Source organism: Cucumis sativus, chromosome 1, assembly GCF_000004075.3.
Source record: "Cucumis sativus cultivar 9930 chromosome 1, Cucumber_9930_V3, whole genome shotgun sequence".
Taxonomy (NCBI): Eukaryota; Viridiplantae; Streptophyta; class Magnoliopsida; order Cucurbitales; family Cucurbitaceae; genus Cucumis; species Cucumis sativus.
This window is the reverse complement of record NC_026655.2, coordinates 29,313,286-29,324,977: the sequence shown is the minus strand read 5'-3', so window position 1 is coordinate 29,324,977 and position 11,692 is coordinate 29,313,286. Positions and strand designations below refer to the sequence as shown.

General features: G+C 32.3%; 3 protein-coding genes across 10 annotated transcripts in view; 1 reads left to right on the top strand and 2 right to left on the bottom strand.

Annotated features, from left to right (window-relative positions):
* Nucleotides 1-2,501: 2,501 nt before the first annotated feature.
* On the bottom strand, nucleotides 2,502-3,819 carry LOC116401760 (heavy metal-associated isoprenylated plant protein 20-like). The gene is made up of 3 exons (XM_031880269.1): nucleotides 3,714-3,819; nucleotides 3,513-3,588; nucleotides 2,502-2,958 (listed from the first exon to the last, which is right to left on the bottom strand). Exons 1-3 carry the CDS (start codon nucleotides 3,717-3,719, stop codon nucleotides 2,747-2,749), a joined length of 294 nt encoding a protein of 97 aa, XP_031736129.1. The 5' UTR covers nucleotides 3,720-3,819; the 3' UTR covers nucleotides 2,502-2,746.
* Nucleotides 3,820-7,067: 3,248 nt separating this feature from the next.
* Nucleotides 7,068-9,569, bottom strand: LOC101211427 (beta-galactosidase 15). Its single transcript, XM_011650249.2, is given in 4 exon segments — nucleotides 7,068-7,433; nucleotides 7,435-7,689; nucleotides 7,691-7,909; nucleotides 7,911-9,569. Coding segments are annotated over 4 exon segments (2,469 nt in total). The 5' UTR covers nucleotides 9,540-9,569.
* Nucleotides 9,570-11,324: 1,755 nt separating this feature from the next.
* Nucleotides 11,325-11,692, top strand: part of LOC101202994 (tubulin-folding cofactor E) — a 31,666-nt gene continuing 31,298 nt past the window's right edge. For 6 of the 8 annotated variants that reach the window (XM_031880203.1, XM_031880200.1, XM_031880197.1 and 3 more), the window contains exon 1: nucleotides 11,327-11,639. The gene's annotated coding sequence lies outside the window, so the exon portion shown is untranslated. Of the gene's footprint in view, nucleotides 11,640-11,692 lie in introns of all 8 variants that reach the window. The other 2 variants (XR_004214068.1, XM_011661891.2) reach the window with 1 other exon arrangement.

Below are 11,692 nucleotides of genomic sequence, written 5' to 3'. Positions count from 1 at the left end.
CTATACTTAAATTTTGGATTTCAAATTATGCTTTACATTTAGTCAAGTTTCACAATTCTCATTGTGAGCATTAACTAAAAAGTGTTTAGTTTTATTCTCTTGTACATTCAAGAAATTATCATATTTGTCCAATACTAGTTTGGGTGAAACTTTGAAGAACAAATTGCCTTAGAACGAATTGTGAGACAGTTAATTCAGCAGGTAGTGTGTATGTTAAATTTATTTCTGTGGCAGGATTTTGTTTTTATTAATAGTAACGAGAGTTTATACTGTTAAATAGGATGAAGTAAGGTATAGTGAATTGACGACAAAAAAGATTAGTTTGGTGAGAAAGTTCAGAGTTGATTTTATTAAAACAACAAAAAAAAACTGTTATAATTTCTTGTGCTGAAAGTGCTTCTTATAAGCAACTGTAAAACACATAATTATATATGTTAGCCATTGTCCAATCAACCTACATAAAAGGTTAACTAAAAGTGTTAATTGTTGGGACCAGAAAGGAGATTATCCTAATAAATGAGGTGTCTAATTATTTGAGTAATTTGGGTGAGTTTGGGTAGGAGGTAAAAAAATTAACCCATTGTTTATGCATATCTTCCACATTTTTTACAAATGATTAAAATCATTTTAAAATTATTTAGGTGAATACAAATAGAAATACCAATAACAATAAGATTCATAACTTAATTAATGGGTACAAACTATTTAACCATTAATCTAAGTAAATGTTGTTAGTTGCATGACATATAAAAACATTCCTCAATCTCAATATTTCATCAATATATTCTTTCGATATACCAATAAAATTGAATTTTTGATATTTATATCAACATAATATTTTAATTCTTCAACTTTCAAGTAAAAGTGATTAGTTTGAATTTTGTAGGCTAAGTCGGTGGGAAAACTCAATTTGGTGAGGCTAAAGCTAGAGGGGGAAATGGATAAAAGTTGGCTCTATTGAGTTTTCAAATTTGATAATGGGTCCATTTTTTTCTTAAAAGAGAAAGAAAAGTGGTTTGAAGGACTTATTATTAGTAGATGAAATGTCATAAAATGCACTATTATTAGTATCTATCTGCTCTTTTCATTTACCTCTCTATCAAAAAAGTAAAAGAATAATAATAATGATTAAAAAAAATTATTCTTGTTCATTCTCTCGATCGACTGAGTTTGAGTTTTAGGCTAATTTTTTTTCTTTACTTTTATAGTTAATTTGAGTAAAATATTGGATTTTCAAATAGAAACGTTCAATTTTGTTGAGTACACAACAACACAACGTTATGCCTCAAATGGAGAAAGTTGTGATTTGTTGCTAACTACTCGGGTTTGTGAGAAAGAGAAGGAATTCAAAAAGAAATCTACTAGGTGAACTTCCAAACATACCTAAAAGAAAATCATAAAATGAATGGATCGTTGGAAAATTTAGGTATAGCAAAAGCTACACATAATCTGTACCTGTTTGGTAACGTTTCCTTTCCTTACTTTCTGTTTCTTCTTTTTTTATAACATGTGTTTGATAATTGTTTCTGTTTCTTATTTCTTGAAAAAAAAAAAACAAAGAAATAGAAAATGTGTTTGATAACTATTTCTTGTTTTTTGATTTTTCTTCGAGATTTATTTTTTATTTTCTTCATATTATTTTATTCACATCTAATTCAATTAAACATTACACCACTCACTTTATCAAACCTAGATAGAAATGTTTTATAGTAATCTTATGGATCAAGGTGAAGATTAAGATCTGCATGATAGAGTTGATGGTTATTTGAAAAGACGATGAGAGATAAGAGGAAGAAAAAGGAAACCACGTGGAGAGTGGGTATTTGGAGAAAAATATGAAAATATAAGGAATAAAAAGAAAATTGCATGAGAAAATGGAAAAGGAAAGGACCTTTAAAATCATTATAAACTTGTGACCAAAGTTTCTAAAACTCAAAGCCACGATAAAACGTAATAGTTTCATGGGGCTTAACATAACTTGTGTTTTATAAGACGTACTAAGTATTAAAAGAGAAACTAGAAATCATAGTTGGAGTGAAAATATGAAAAAAAAAAAAAACCCTAAACCCAAGAGATTTTGCATAATGAAAGACACCTCTAGTCACCTCTATGTTTTAAAAGAGCCAATGCATAGGATTTAAGGCCTTCAAGATTTTCAAAAGACACATGCATGAGTTGCACTTTATTTTGTGAATCTCGTCTTTTCAAGGGGAGACAGACACTACTTCTGCGTCTTGATTCTCTACACAAGTTTGAGAGATTTTTAAAACACTTGTTGTGACCAAATTTATGTTTCACAACTCTTCAATGATCTACCAACGGATTACACAACTAAATTAAAAGGTTGAACATTCATGTCAAGGATGTCTTTAAGTGGCTGTTTGAATAGTAGATATTGTTTTTGAGTATAACTCAAATGTTTGTGTTTGAAGATAAGGATAATTAATACACTCATGTTATTTGATTAACCAATTTTATATATAAAAATCAAAACTAAACAATTACAATGGGAACAATAACAATTAACAACTTTATAAAAAAAGAAAACACACTCATTTTAGTTTACACATTATTACTCATTTTACCATTTAATTGTTGGATTAATCCATTAAAACATAATTGAATTGATTGAGACATATTTTCTATATTAAGAATTCAAATTTTCGTCTCCCATTTGTCAAGTTTATTTTGCAAAATGACGTAAACATTCAAAACAAGACCATGTATTTACCCGAGCCAGAATCTTTTAGAGAAAACAAGATGGCATTATGCATTTGAAAGCAGTTGTTGCTCGTCGACTTTTCAAACGCGGTGTCGAGGGGTGGCGATAGGATGATGATGACAAAACTTCAGCCTTTCTACCTGTTTTTCGTACCTCCTTGATGACTATTTTACGATCCATATAACCCAATACTGTGATCTTGTTCAGAGCTCTATTCGTTTCCACGCATTTCACTCCTATTTGTTCATATTTATACTTGAATTATTATACTCTAACATCATTTAAACTTTTAAACATTCGTTCTATTTCACATTCTTGTAATTAAATCGTGCTTAATTGAAAAGTTATTTCTAGTTACCGAGGGAAAAAATATTTTCATTTCTTCTATAAAGAAAAACAAGGGTAAAGAATCAATATATAATATACCCTAAAGTTGGATAGTTATAAACTTATATCATTCAAATATTCAAATTAATAATTAAATAAATTGAAATAATATCGACTTTCTTCAAAAGTAAATCGTTGTTACAATCACTTTCACTCTTTAAATTGAACGATTAACATCATATTAGAAGAAATGTCGGAATCAAACAAATAGTAATCTTTTTCTATTGTTGTTATCATATTAAATGAGCGGTTTTCGTTATCTCCTATCTTTTAACTAAATTTATTTTTAAAAAATATTATTATTATGTATTTGACTACTCTCGATAACTATTTGATTATTTTAGATATAACCAAATGAAAATAGTCATAAATTAAATCACACACCACAAAAAAAAAATCATACCTTTAATTTTGCAAAGGGTTTTGCGAACAGAGTTTTCGCAAGACTTACAATGTAAGCAAACCTTTAAATCAACAACCTATTTAAGCAAAATTCAAGAAAAAATTAGAACAGTGGAGAATGTTAAATCCACAAACTAAAATAACAGTGAATGAATGCAAATAAGAAATCAAACAAAACATGAGATTAGTTTTGAGACGAAACCTCCATGAAAATGAAAATGGAAGTGAAGGTTGAGAAGATGATGGACAGAACAATTGAAGAGACGAGACGAGACGAGACGATCGACAAAATACGTCCAATTCTTGCACTGAATTGAAATATATAAAAGAAAAAAAAAAGGTTGCAATGTAAAATGATTATTTGAAATGGGTTGATATTAGTTAATTATATGGTTGGAACAAATCATATCATTATTGTCACCCAAAGTGCTCTTCCTTCCTTCCTTCCTACGCATCTCATTCATTATTCACTCTCAAGAATCAACGGTATTTTAGTATATTTGATTACATCTTTCCTTTTAGAGGTAGAGAGTTAATATCACTCAAATAATATTTTTAATAATTTATAATCAATTTTAATTGCATGGAAAAAAGCATCTAAAATTGTAAAATAAATCATCCAAATAATTTTGAATTATTAAATTAACTTTGTGTCATGACAAAAAAAAATATTTCTTACTATTTCAAAATTACTTACAAATATGTGCTTTTATTAGTTAAATTTACTTTTTTTTTTTATTTATAATTTCTCTCTTTTTTTTCAAATAATAATGATGAGTTCAAATATGATTATATATCTCTCTTGGTTTAGTTAACCTTTTGTTTTCCTTTTTCTTTTTGTTGGTTCTTTACAACTGATGGTTATAATGACTTTCAATTTTAAACGATATCAACTTTTAAATGTTCATGTGTAAATAAAAACAATTAAGAAACTTTAAAATGCCAAAATTTTGAGTTCAATTGATGAAGTTGGATGATATATATTTTGAGTTCAACCTAAAAACAACCATTCATTGTCACCTGATTTGAACTATGCAAACACGTTTTTTTCTTCAAAATTTCATCTTGTTAGGTTTTGTTGAGAATTGCACACCTCTTTAGATACCATTTTAAATCACCAATCAATCCAAAAGCTCCCTTCACTTATGAGTAAATTTAATATTATATCTAACACTCTCCATACTTGTTGGTTTGAACATAGGACATTCTAGACCACGTTACTTTAACACTATCTTAAATCGCCAATTGTGACCGAAAAGGTTAAGTTGATGTGTATAATGTTAATTTAATTAAGTCCATAAAATCCAAATTGATATTGAATTCAATACAAAGTGGCACCATCATGAAGAAATTCTTCTCGGTTTTTTATATTGAAAAAATCAAGAGACTCACGAGTTATCGAGGTGTGATCCTATCAAGTTTTAAGCACCACAATTACTCTTTTAACTTGTTTTATCTAGAAAATTAAACTTCAAAGATGTTTATTTAAATAAAAACTAGTAATCACAGTCCTAATTAAGTTTGAAACCAACTAAAAGTAGTACTTAATACCCCTATTTAAAGACGTTCTCTCCTAAGCTCAATTAAACTCTTACAAAATTCTAGAATCAATCTTCAGGATTTAACAATGCATTAGAATCAATCTTTCCTGACGTGAAGTCTATGTTCTCAAGCCTTTAGTTCCTTTCTCAGTTTTGATAAGAATTCTTTCTTTCCTTCAAATTGTGTACAACTTGAACAACGATTATAATTTTTTTTTCTCTAAATTGGTTATCTCCATGAAATGAAATAAATGGTTTTATCTATAGAAGAAATATTGTTTTTAATCCCAATCTATTTAAGATCTTATAATAAAATTAATTAGGAAATATTTTATCACCCTTTTGAAGAAAATAAGTCTATATATGATGTGCAACTATGAAATCTAATCAAATATGAACTCTATAAACTAATTGATTCATGTCACAAACTAGTATATATATATTTGGAAAAATTGCAAATTTAACAATTAGATTCAAAATAATTAAGTATATAATAACATTTTAAAAAATTTACAAATATAATAAAATTTTAGTACGGTCTTTTTTAATAAAAGTAGAACTTTATTTGATTTTTGGTTATCGGGATGACTTAAGTTGTGGGGAAAATGAACAAACAAATGTCTAAAGTTGATTTAGATCGATTTGGATTGATTTTGTAAGTTGACACTAAGGTTTTTGACTTTTTTTTTTACACACTTCTGTCTTGATGCAATCACAATGATCTAATTGATGCGCCGTAGCAATAAAGTGTGATGTGCCGCATTCAATAAGCTTTAAATTTTCAGATTTGTGCCTAATTAGTTTTGGTTGCTATTTTCTCGGTCAAAGTTATTATTTGTCACACCCTCCTTCCGGACCATTCCTCTAAGTCCAAGAGATGGCATAGAGTCAACTAAAATCGTTCCATTCTCATCTATATACACCAATTAACCTTCACCCTCACCCTTACCATCTAACCTCTAAATAAAACACATGCAGAAGTAACCTAACTTACAAACAAAACTTTAGGGCAACTCATCTATTAACAAACTTCAAAATAAGTAATATATAGACATATAACACTACCAAGTTCAAAACAACAAGACAACATATGGAAAGAAAATATGACCCTTCAACAGATAGACTAGTGGATCAGGCTTCGGGAACATGACCTCTACTTAGAAAGTGGAATTTTTTTTTGGAAAGTACGAGCTAAAGGAGCCCAGTGACTGACTAGATTTTTAAACAACATTTCATAAACATTCATGTTGATAACTAATTCAAACAATCTAGCATTAAAACTAATTATTAATTAAAATTCATGTTGAAATTACATATGCTAATTGTTTAGTGAAAATATTATTTCACAATTTAAAATACTTCTTTAATTTATATATCACGATGTGTGCTGTGTGATGGTTGAAACAGTGAAGATAAATAAATCCAAGTCAACCTAGAGGGAATGGAAAAAGAGATAATCAACCGAATAATAGGAAGTAACATTTGATTTCCTTCTAGCCAAATTGTCCACAATAAAACGGCGATAAAGTTGAAAGCAATGACCCATTTTTTGTTCTTCTGGTTTATAGAACAAATCTCCTTGCATAAGGATTTGATGCTGTCATGGGAGTTCTGCCAAAGAAGCAGATTATCAGTCCTATTCCAAAGGTCTCGAGCATTCTTGCAGGCGATGAAAATGTGGTTTAAGGTTTCTGATTTGTTTTCGCAAAGATTGCACCAGTTTGGATTGGAGAATGGAGATCATGACCATGTTGATATTATATGTTAATTAAAGGGTTGTTGAGAATAAGATTACGGATCACATATATTATATCATATTATATTAATTACTATGATAACATCAAACAAAACTCATGATTCAAAAAGATTGATTGTGGTCTATTGACGGTGTTTTTATAGTTTCTTATACGTTTGTGATTAAGAAATCATATACTGTGAAAAACAAAGAAATAAAGATACATAGTTTGTTAAAAAAAAAATTAATATTTATTCATGTATGTATATTACACCCTTAATCAATTTTGTGCACATAGTGCTTGAACTGCCAATCTTGCTGATAAATTTGTAGCATCGCCTAATCCAAATGACTTTGCAGATACATCAATTGAACAACTTTCCATGCCAATGCAAGCTTTTTCAACAATAGGAGCAATGTTTGTCACATCCCATGAACCTTTCTTAAACGAACCACATTTTCCCCCTGGATTTCCGTAGCTAGCAAATTGGATTTCAGAGATGACATGTCCTCCCTGACAAGACAACTCTAAGGTGCTTCCTTCATTGGCATTTCCACATATAGTTCCTATTGTGATTGTTTGAACTGACACTTGTTGTGGATTTCCACCAATTTCTTCAAATAAAATCAATGTGTTTGTGTCGCTTTGAAAGAAATGATCTTGGAACATGATACCATCTTTGAGAAGGATTTCCACAATTTTCCACACATTTGCTAGGGTTGTATGCACCTCTGTAGTCACATGTTGCGCTGCAACTATCATTGCCAGCAATGAAAGATGGCCAAAATCGGCCTATGTTTTGCCCATTTACCCATGCTTGGCCTTTTCCCATTCCTTGCATGTCCAAGACTACTGGGTCAATTCCAGCAGGTGTCTTAAAGCTAGTCTTGTACCATGTCATTCGCCTTTCCAATAGATTTTTGATTTAGCGGAATCCAATTTGTTCTTTGTGAGAACATCGGGTTGTAAATTTGCTTCATTTCTCCATTTAATCCAACCTTATAAGACCATAAATTTGATGACAAATCAGTTGTCACATTTCCATCTCCAATTAGATAGATCGGGCCTCCATCGATTCCTGTTGGCACCATATCATAAAACGCGTCATAATTCTTCAAACCCAACTGTGGCACTCAAAAGAGTTATTGTGTTGATTCCCGATTTTAGTAGAATGGGTTTCTCAAACACAAAACTCTGGCCATTACTCCCCCATTTCGACCCAATGTATCTTTTATTGACGAAAGCATGAAGCACATGACCCTTTGTATTTACTTGGAGAGTCACATTTTGAAGTGAAGATGTTCCGTTAGTGTCAACCTTCGTCATGTACCAGAAGTAATCGCTAAAATCAACTGTGACCCTTTTTTGTTCCAAAAGAAGGTTTGCCGCAAATTTACCATTTCCTTGCAGTGTGTCTTTCATAGGTTCTGGAGCCCAAGCCCATGACAGTTGTGCATTTTCCTTCTCATTTTGCTCCTTCACAAACATAGATGTCTGAGAATTTACTTTTGCAGTGTTGTAAACCTCCTTGTTGCAACCATCAAGAATGCTCACAGACCAAGCTGGTACAAAATATTTTCCATCTTCTTGTAGATCTATGGTGGCATCATTTTTTCCATCTGTGTTGCTTAAAAAGCAAAACCTCTCCCCAGTTGTTGGGTTAGAAAATTTCGTTAAAGTTACAGAGCTACCAAAGTTTTGGTTTGAGCGTGTGCTGTTAGTGAGAATCTTCTCTCCTAACTTGATTGATGCATGGAGTTGTTTGAGATGCCCCCATTTAGGTTGATTCAAGTTCCCATATTCATCAAGTGGGGCGTTGTTGTAGTCGTAAGATGTAGTGATGAATGGACCTCCCGATGTCCTTCCAAAGTTGGTGCCTCCATGATACATGTAATAATTGTTGAACACACCACCAGATTGAAAAAATCTTGCCACAGAAAATGCTACATCTTCTGCAGTTCTATAAGGGTCTTTGTCGCCCCATTTCTTGAACCATCCCACCCAATTTTCAGTGAACATTTTTGGGCTCTTAGGATTGTTTGGAGTAAAGTTATCACAATAGAATCCATTGCATGTATTAATCATAGGTTGTGGGGCATCACTTTGTTGGCACATGATCCATGGAACGCCAATATTGAGAGATTCGGCCATTTGAGCACACCAATTGATGTATGCTTTTCCTGCATCTCCATAAGCTGGTGTCATCACATTTCCATACTCATTCTCGATTTGAGCTAATATTATTGGCCCTCCTTGTGAAGCAAAGAGATTGGCTTGTTTACACATATTTACTATCTTTGTCGTGAAAGTTTGCATTTCATTCTTGTAAACTTGATTGTTAGTTCGTAGTTGGATTCCTGGCATATTGTGCAACCACACTGGAAAGCCTCCGTAGTTCCACTCGGCACACACGTAAGGACCAATCCTCATGACAACATAAAGTCCAGCGTCTTGGATAAGTTGGAAGAATTTAATAAAATCTAAACGTCCAGAGAAATCATATTTTCGTCGTTGTGGCTCGTGACGATCCCAGAAAATGTATGTCTCAATTGCATCAAGTCCACCATCTTTAGCTTTTTGAATGAGATCAGGCCACATTGCTTCAGTGCTGCGTGGATAATGAATTGAGCCTGAGAAGATAATGCGCCGTTCTCCATTGATAATTAACGCATTTGAATCATATGAAACATTATCTCCTATGCAAAAAGTCAAGCAAGCTAGAGTTGCAACAAGCCATTGAAGCTTAAACATCCTTTATCCGGCCACAACTTGTGTCCTTGGTTTATTTGTCTTTCTCAATGGATGTGTTTATTTATATAGAATACATTGTGATAAGGTGAGAGTTCTTTCCTACATATATTTCTGTTCAAGTTGTTGAATCAATTCTTAACATAGAAAAACGCTGACAATTCTTTTTTCTTTTGATATGAGTTGCATCTCCTTTGAAATTGGAGAATCCTAGTTTTCCTTATCCTTAAATAACATTTTGCCGAATTACAGCTGTTATACGCAACTAACAAAATTGTGTGTTTTTCCCCTAAAAAAAACATAAGATTCTATTTTTCATTTTTCACATTTGGTTTCGCTACTACAAAATCTACTTTACTTGACACTAACAACTTTTACATACTTGACGTTTTCATTAGAAAAAAAATGCCAAGTATTGATCAGTTTAAAGAAAAAACGTCAAGTATACTTGGAAAAAGCAAAGTTTTCGCGAATTTTTCGAACTATCTCATGTTAGCTTTTACTCGACGTTTCTTTCGCGTCAAGTATAGTTAAATTTACTTGACACGGAAAAAACATCAAGTATAGTTAACATTTTTATTTGACTCGTTTGAAACTCAAGTATAGAAATATATACACCTTTTTTTTTTTTTTAGCATTGAGAAGAAAACTTTAAAAAAAATATTAAAAAACATCCCTCCACCTTTCCCTTATTAGCTCTCTTCACCACGGCTCCACCTCTTCACGCATTCTTCACGTTCACGGTATGACTGCTTCGTTTGCTTCACCCTCTTCACCTTCACGCCAACCTTCACATTCTCTTCACCTTCACATTTGTGTCGTCTCTTCACGTTCTCTTCATGCCTTTCGTCGTCAACTGCGTTTGCGTCGTCCTCTGTTGCCATTTCCATCGTCCTCCGTCGCCAGCATCTCCTTCGTCGCCCACTTATTCGACGCATACGAAGATCTCCAACACCGGCCACTCCATTTGTAAATAGATATTAAATGTAAATAGATAGGTAGATATTATGTTTACATCAAACGCAAAGATGACATCAAGATGTTTATTTAACAACCTCTTTTAAATGGTGGATTTTAATCATCTTGGTTACACTTAGTTAGCATTAAAACTAGTTATTAATTAAAATTCATGTTGAAATTACATATGCTAATTGTTTAGTGAAAATATTATTTCACAATTTAAAATACTTCTTTAATTTATATATCACGATGTGTGCTGTGTGATGGTTGAAAAAGTGAAGATAAATAAATCCAAGTCAACCTATAGGGAATGGAAAAAGAGATAATCAACGGGATAATAGGAAGTAACATTTGATTTCCTTCTAGCCAAATTGTCCACAATAAAACAGCGATAAAGTTGAAAGCAATGACCCCTTTTTTGTTCTTCTGGTTGATAGAACAAATCTCCTTGCATAAGGATTTGATGCTGTCAGGGGAGTTCTGCCAAAGAAGCAGATTATCAGTCCTATTCCAAAGGTCTGGAGCATTCTCGCAGACGATGAAAATGTGGTTTAAGGTTTCTGATTTGTTTTCGCAAAGACTGCACCAGTTTGGATTGGAGAATGGAGATCATGACCATGTTGATATTATATGTTAATTAAAGGGTTGTTGAGAATAAGATTACGGATCACATATATTATATCATATTATATTAATTACTATGATAACATCAAACAAAACTAATGATTCAAAAAGATTGATTGTATTGCAAGAGTGTCTATTTTTCTTTTTTTGTAAATTATCCTAATTTTTAAATTTTTGAAAAAACCATAGTGATAATAAGATTATTAAGAAGAAATTAATTTCTCCATTTCCGTTCTCCGAAGACGCCGACCGCCCCACTCTCTCTTAAATCTCTTCCGCCGCCACCTGTCTCTCTCTCGCTCATTCACGCTGACGCGGACAATCCTCCTCCGATACCGGACGACGACCAGCACGCCGCGCTGCCACTGTTACGCCGCTTTGAAGCAGTCCACCTTGATTGGTGACGCTCTGTCCGGTTCCTCCACGGGTTTCGTTGTCAGTCGAGCCGTCATCCCGCAAATCGAATCGTTGCTAGCCTCGTTATTTTCTAGCTATCTCACGTTGGATCTCAGATTTGGGGTAATTTTTTTTTGTTTTAGTTGGGTTCTTTGAAGATTTTCAACTATCCATTA

Bases quoted from the DNA above. Each gene is read 5' to 3' on its own strand.
- LOC116401760 (XM_031880269.1), bottom strand. The intron at 2,959-3,512 runs GTATGATTTTTT...ATGAACAAATAG, and splicing joins AACCCTTTGCAAAATTAAAG to GAGTGAAATGCGTGGAAACG.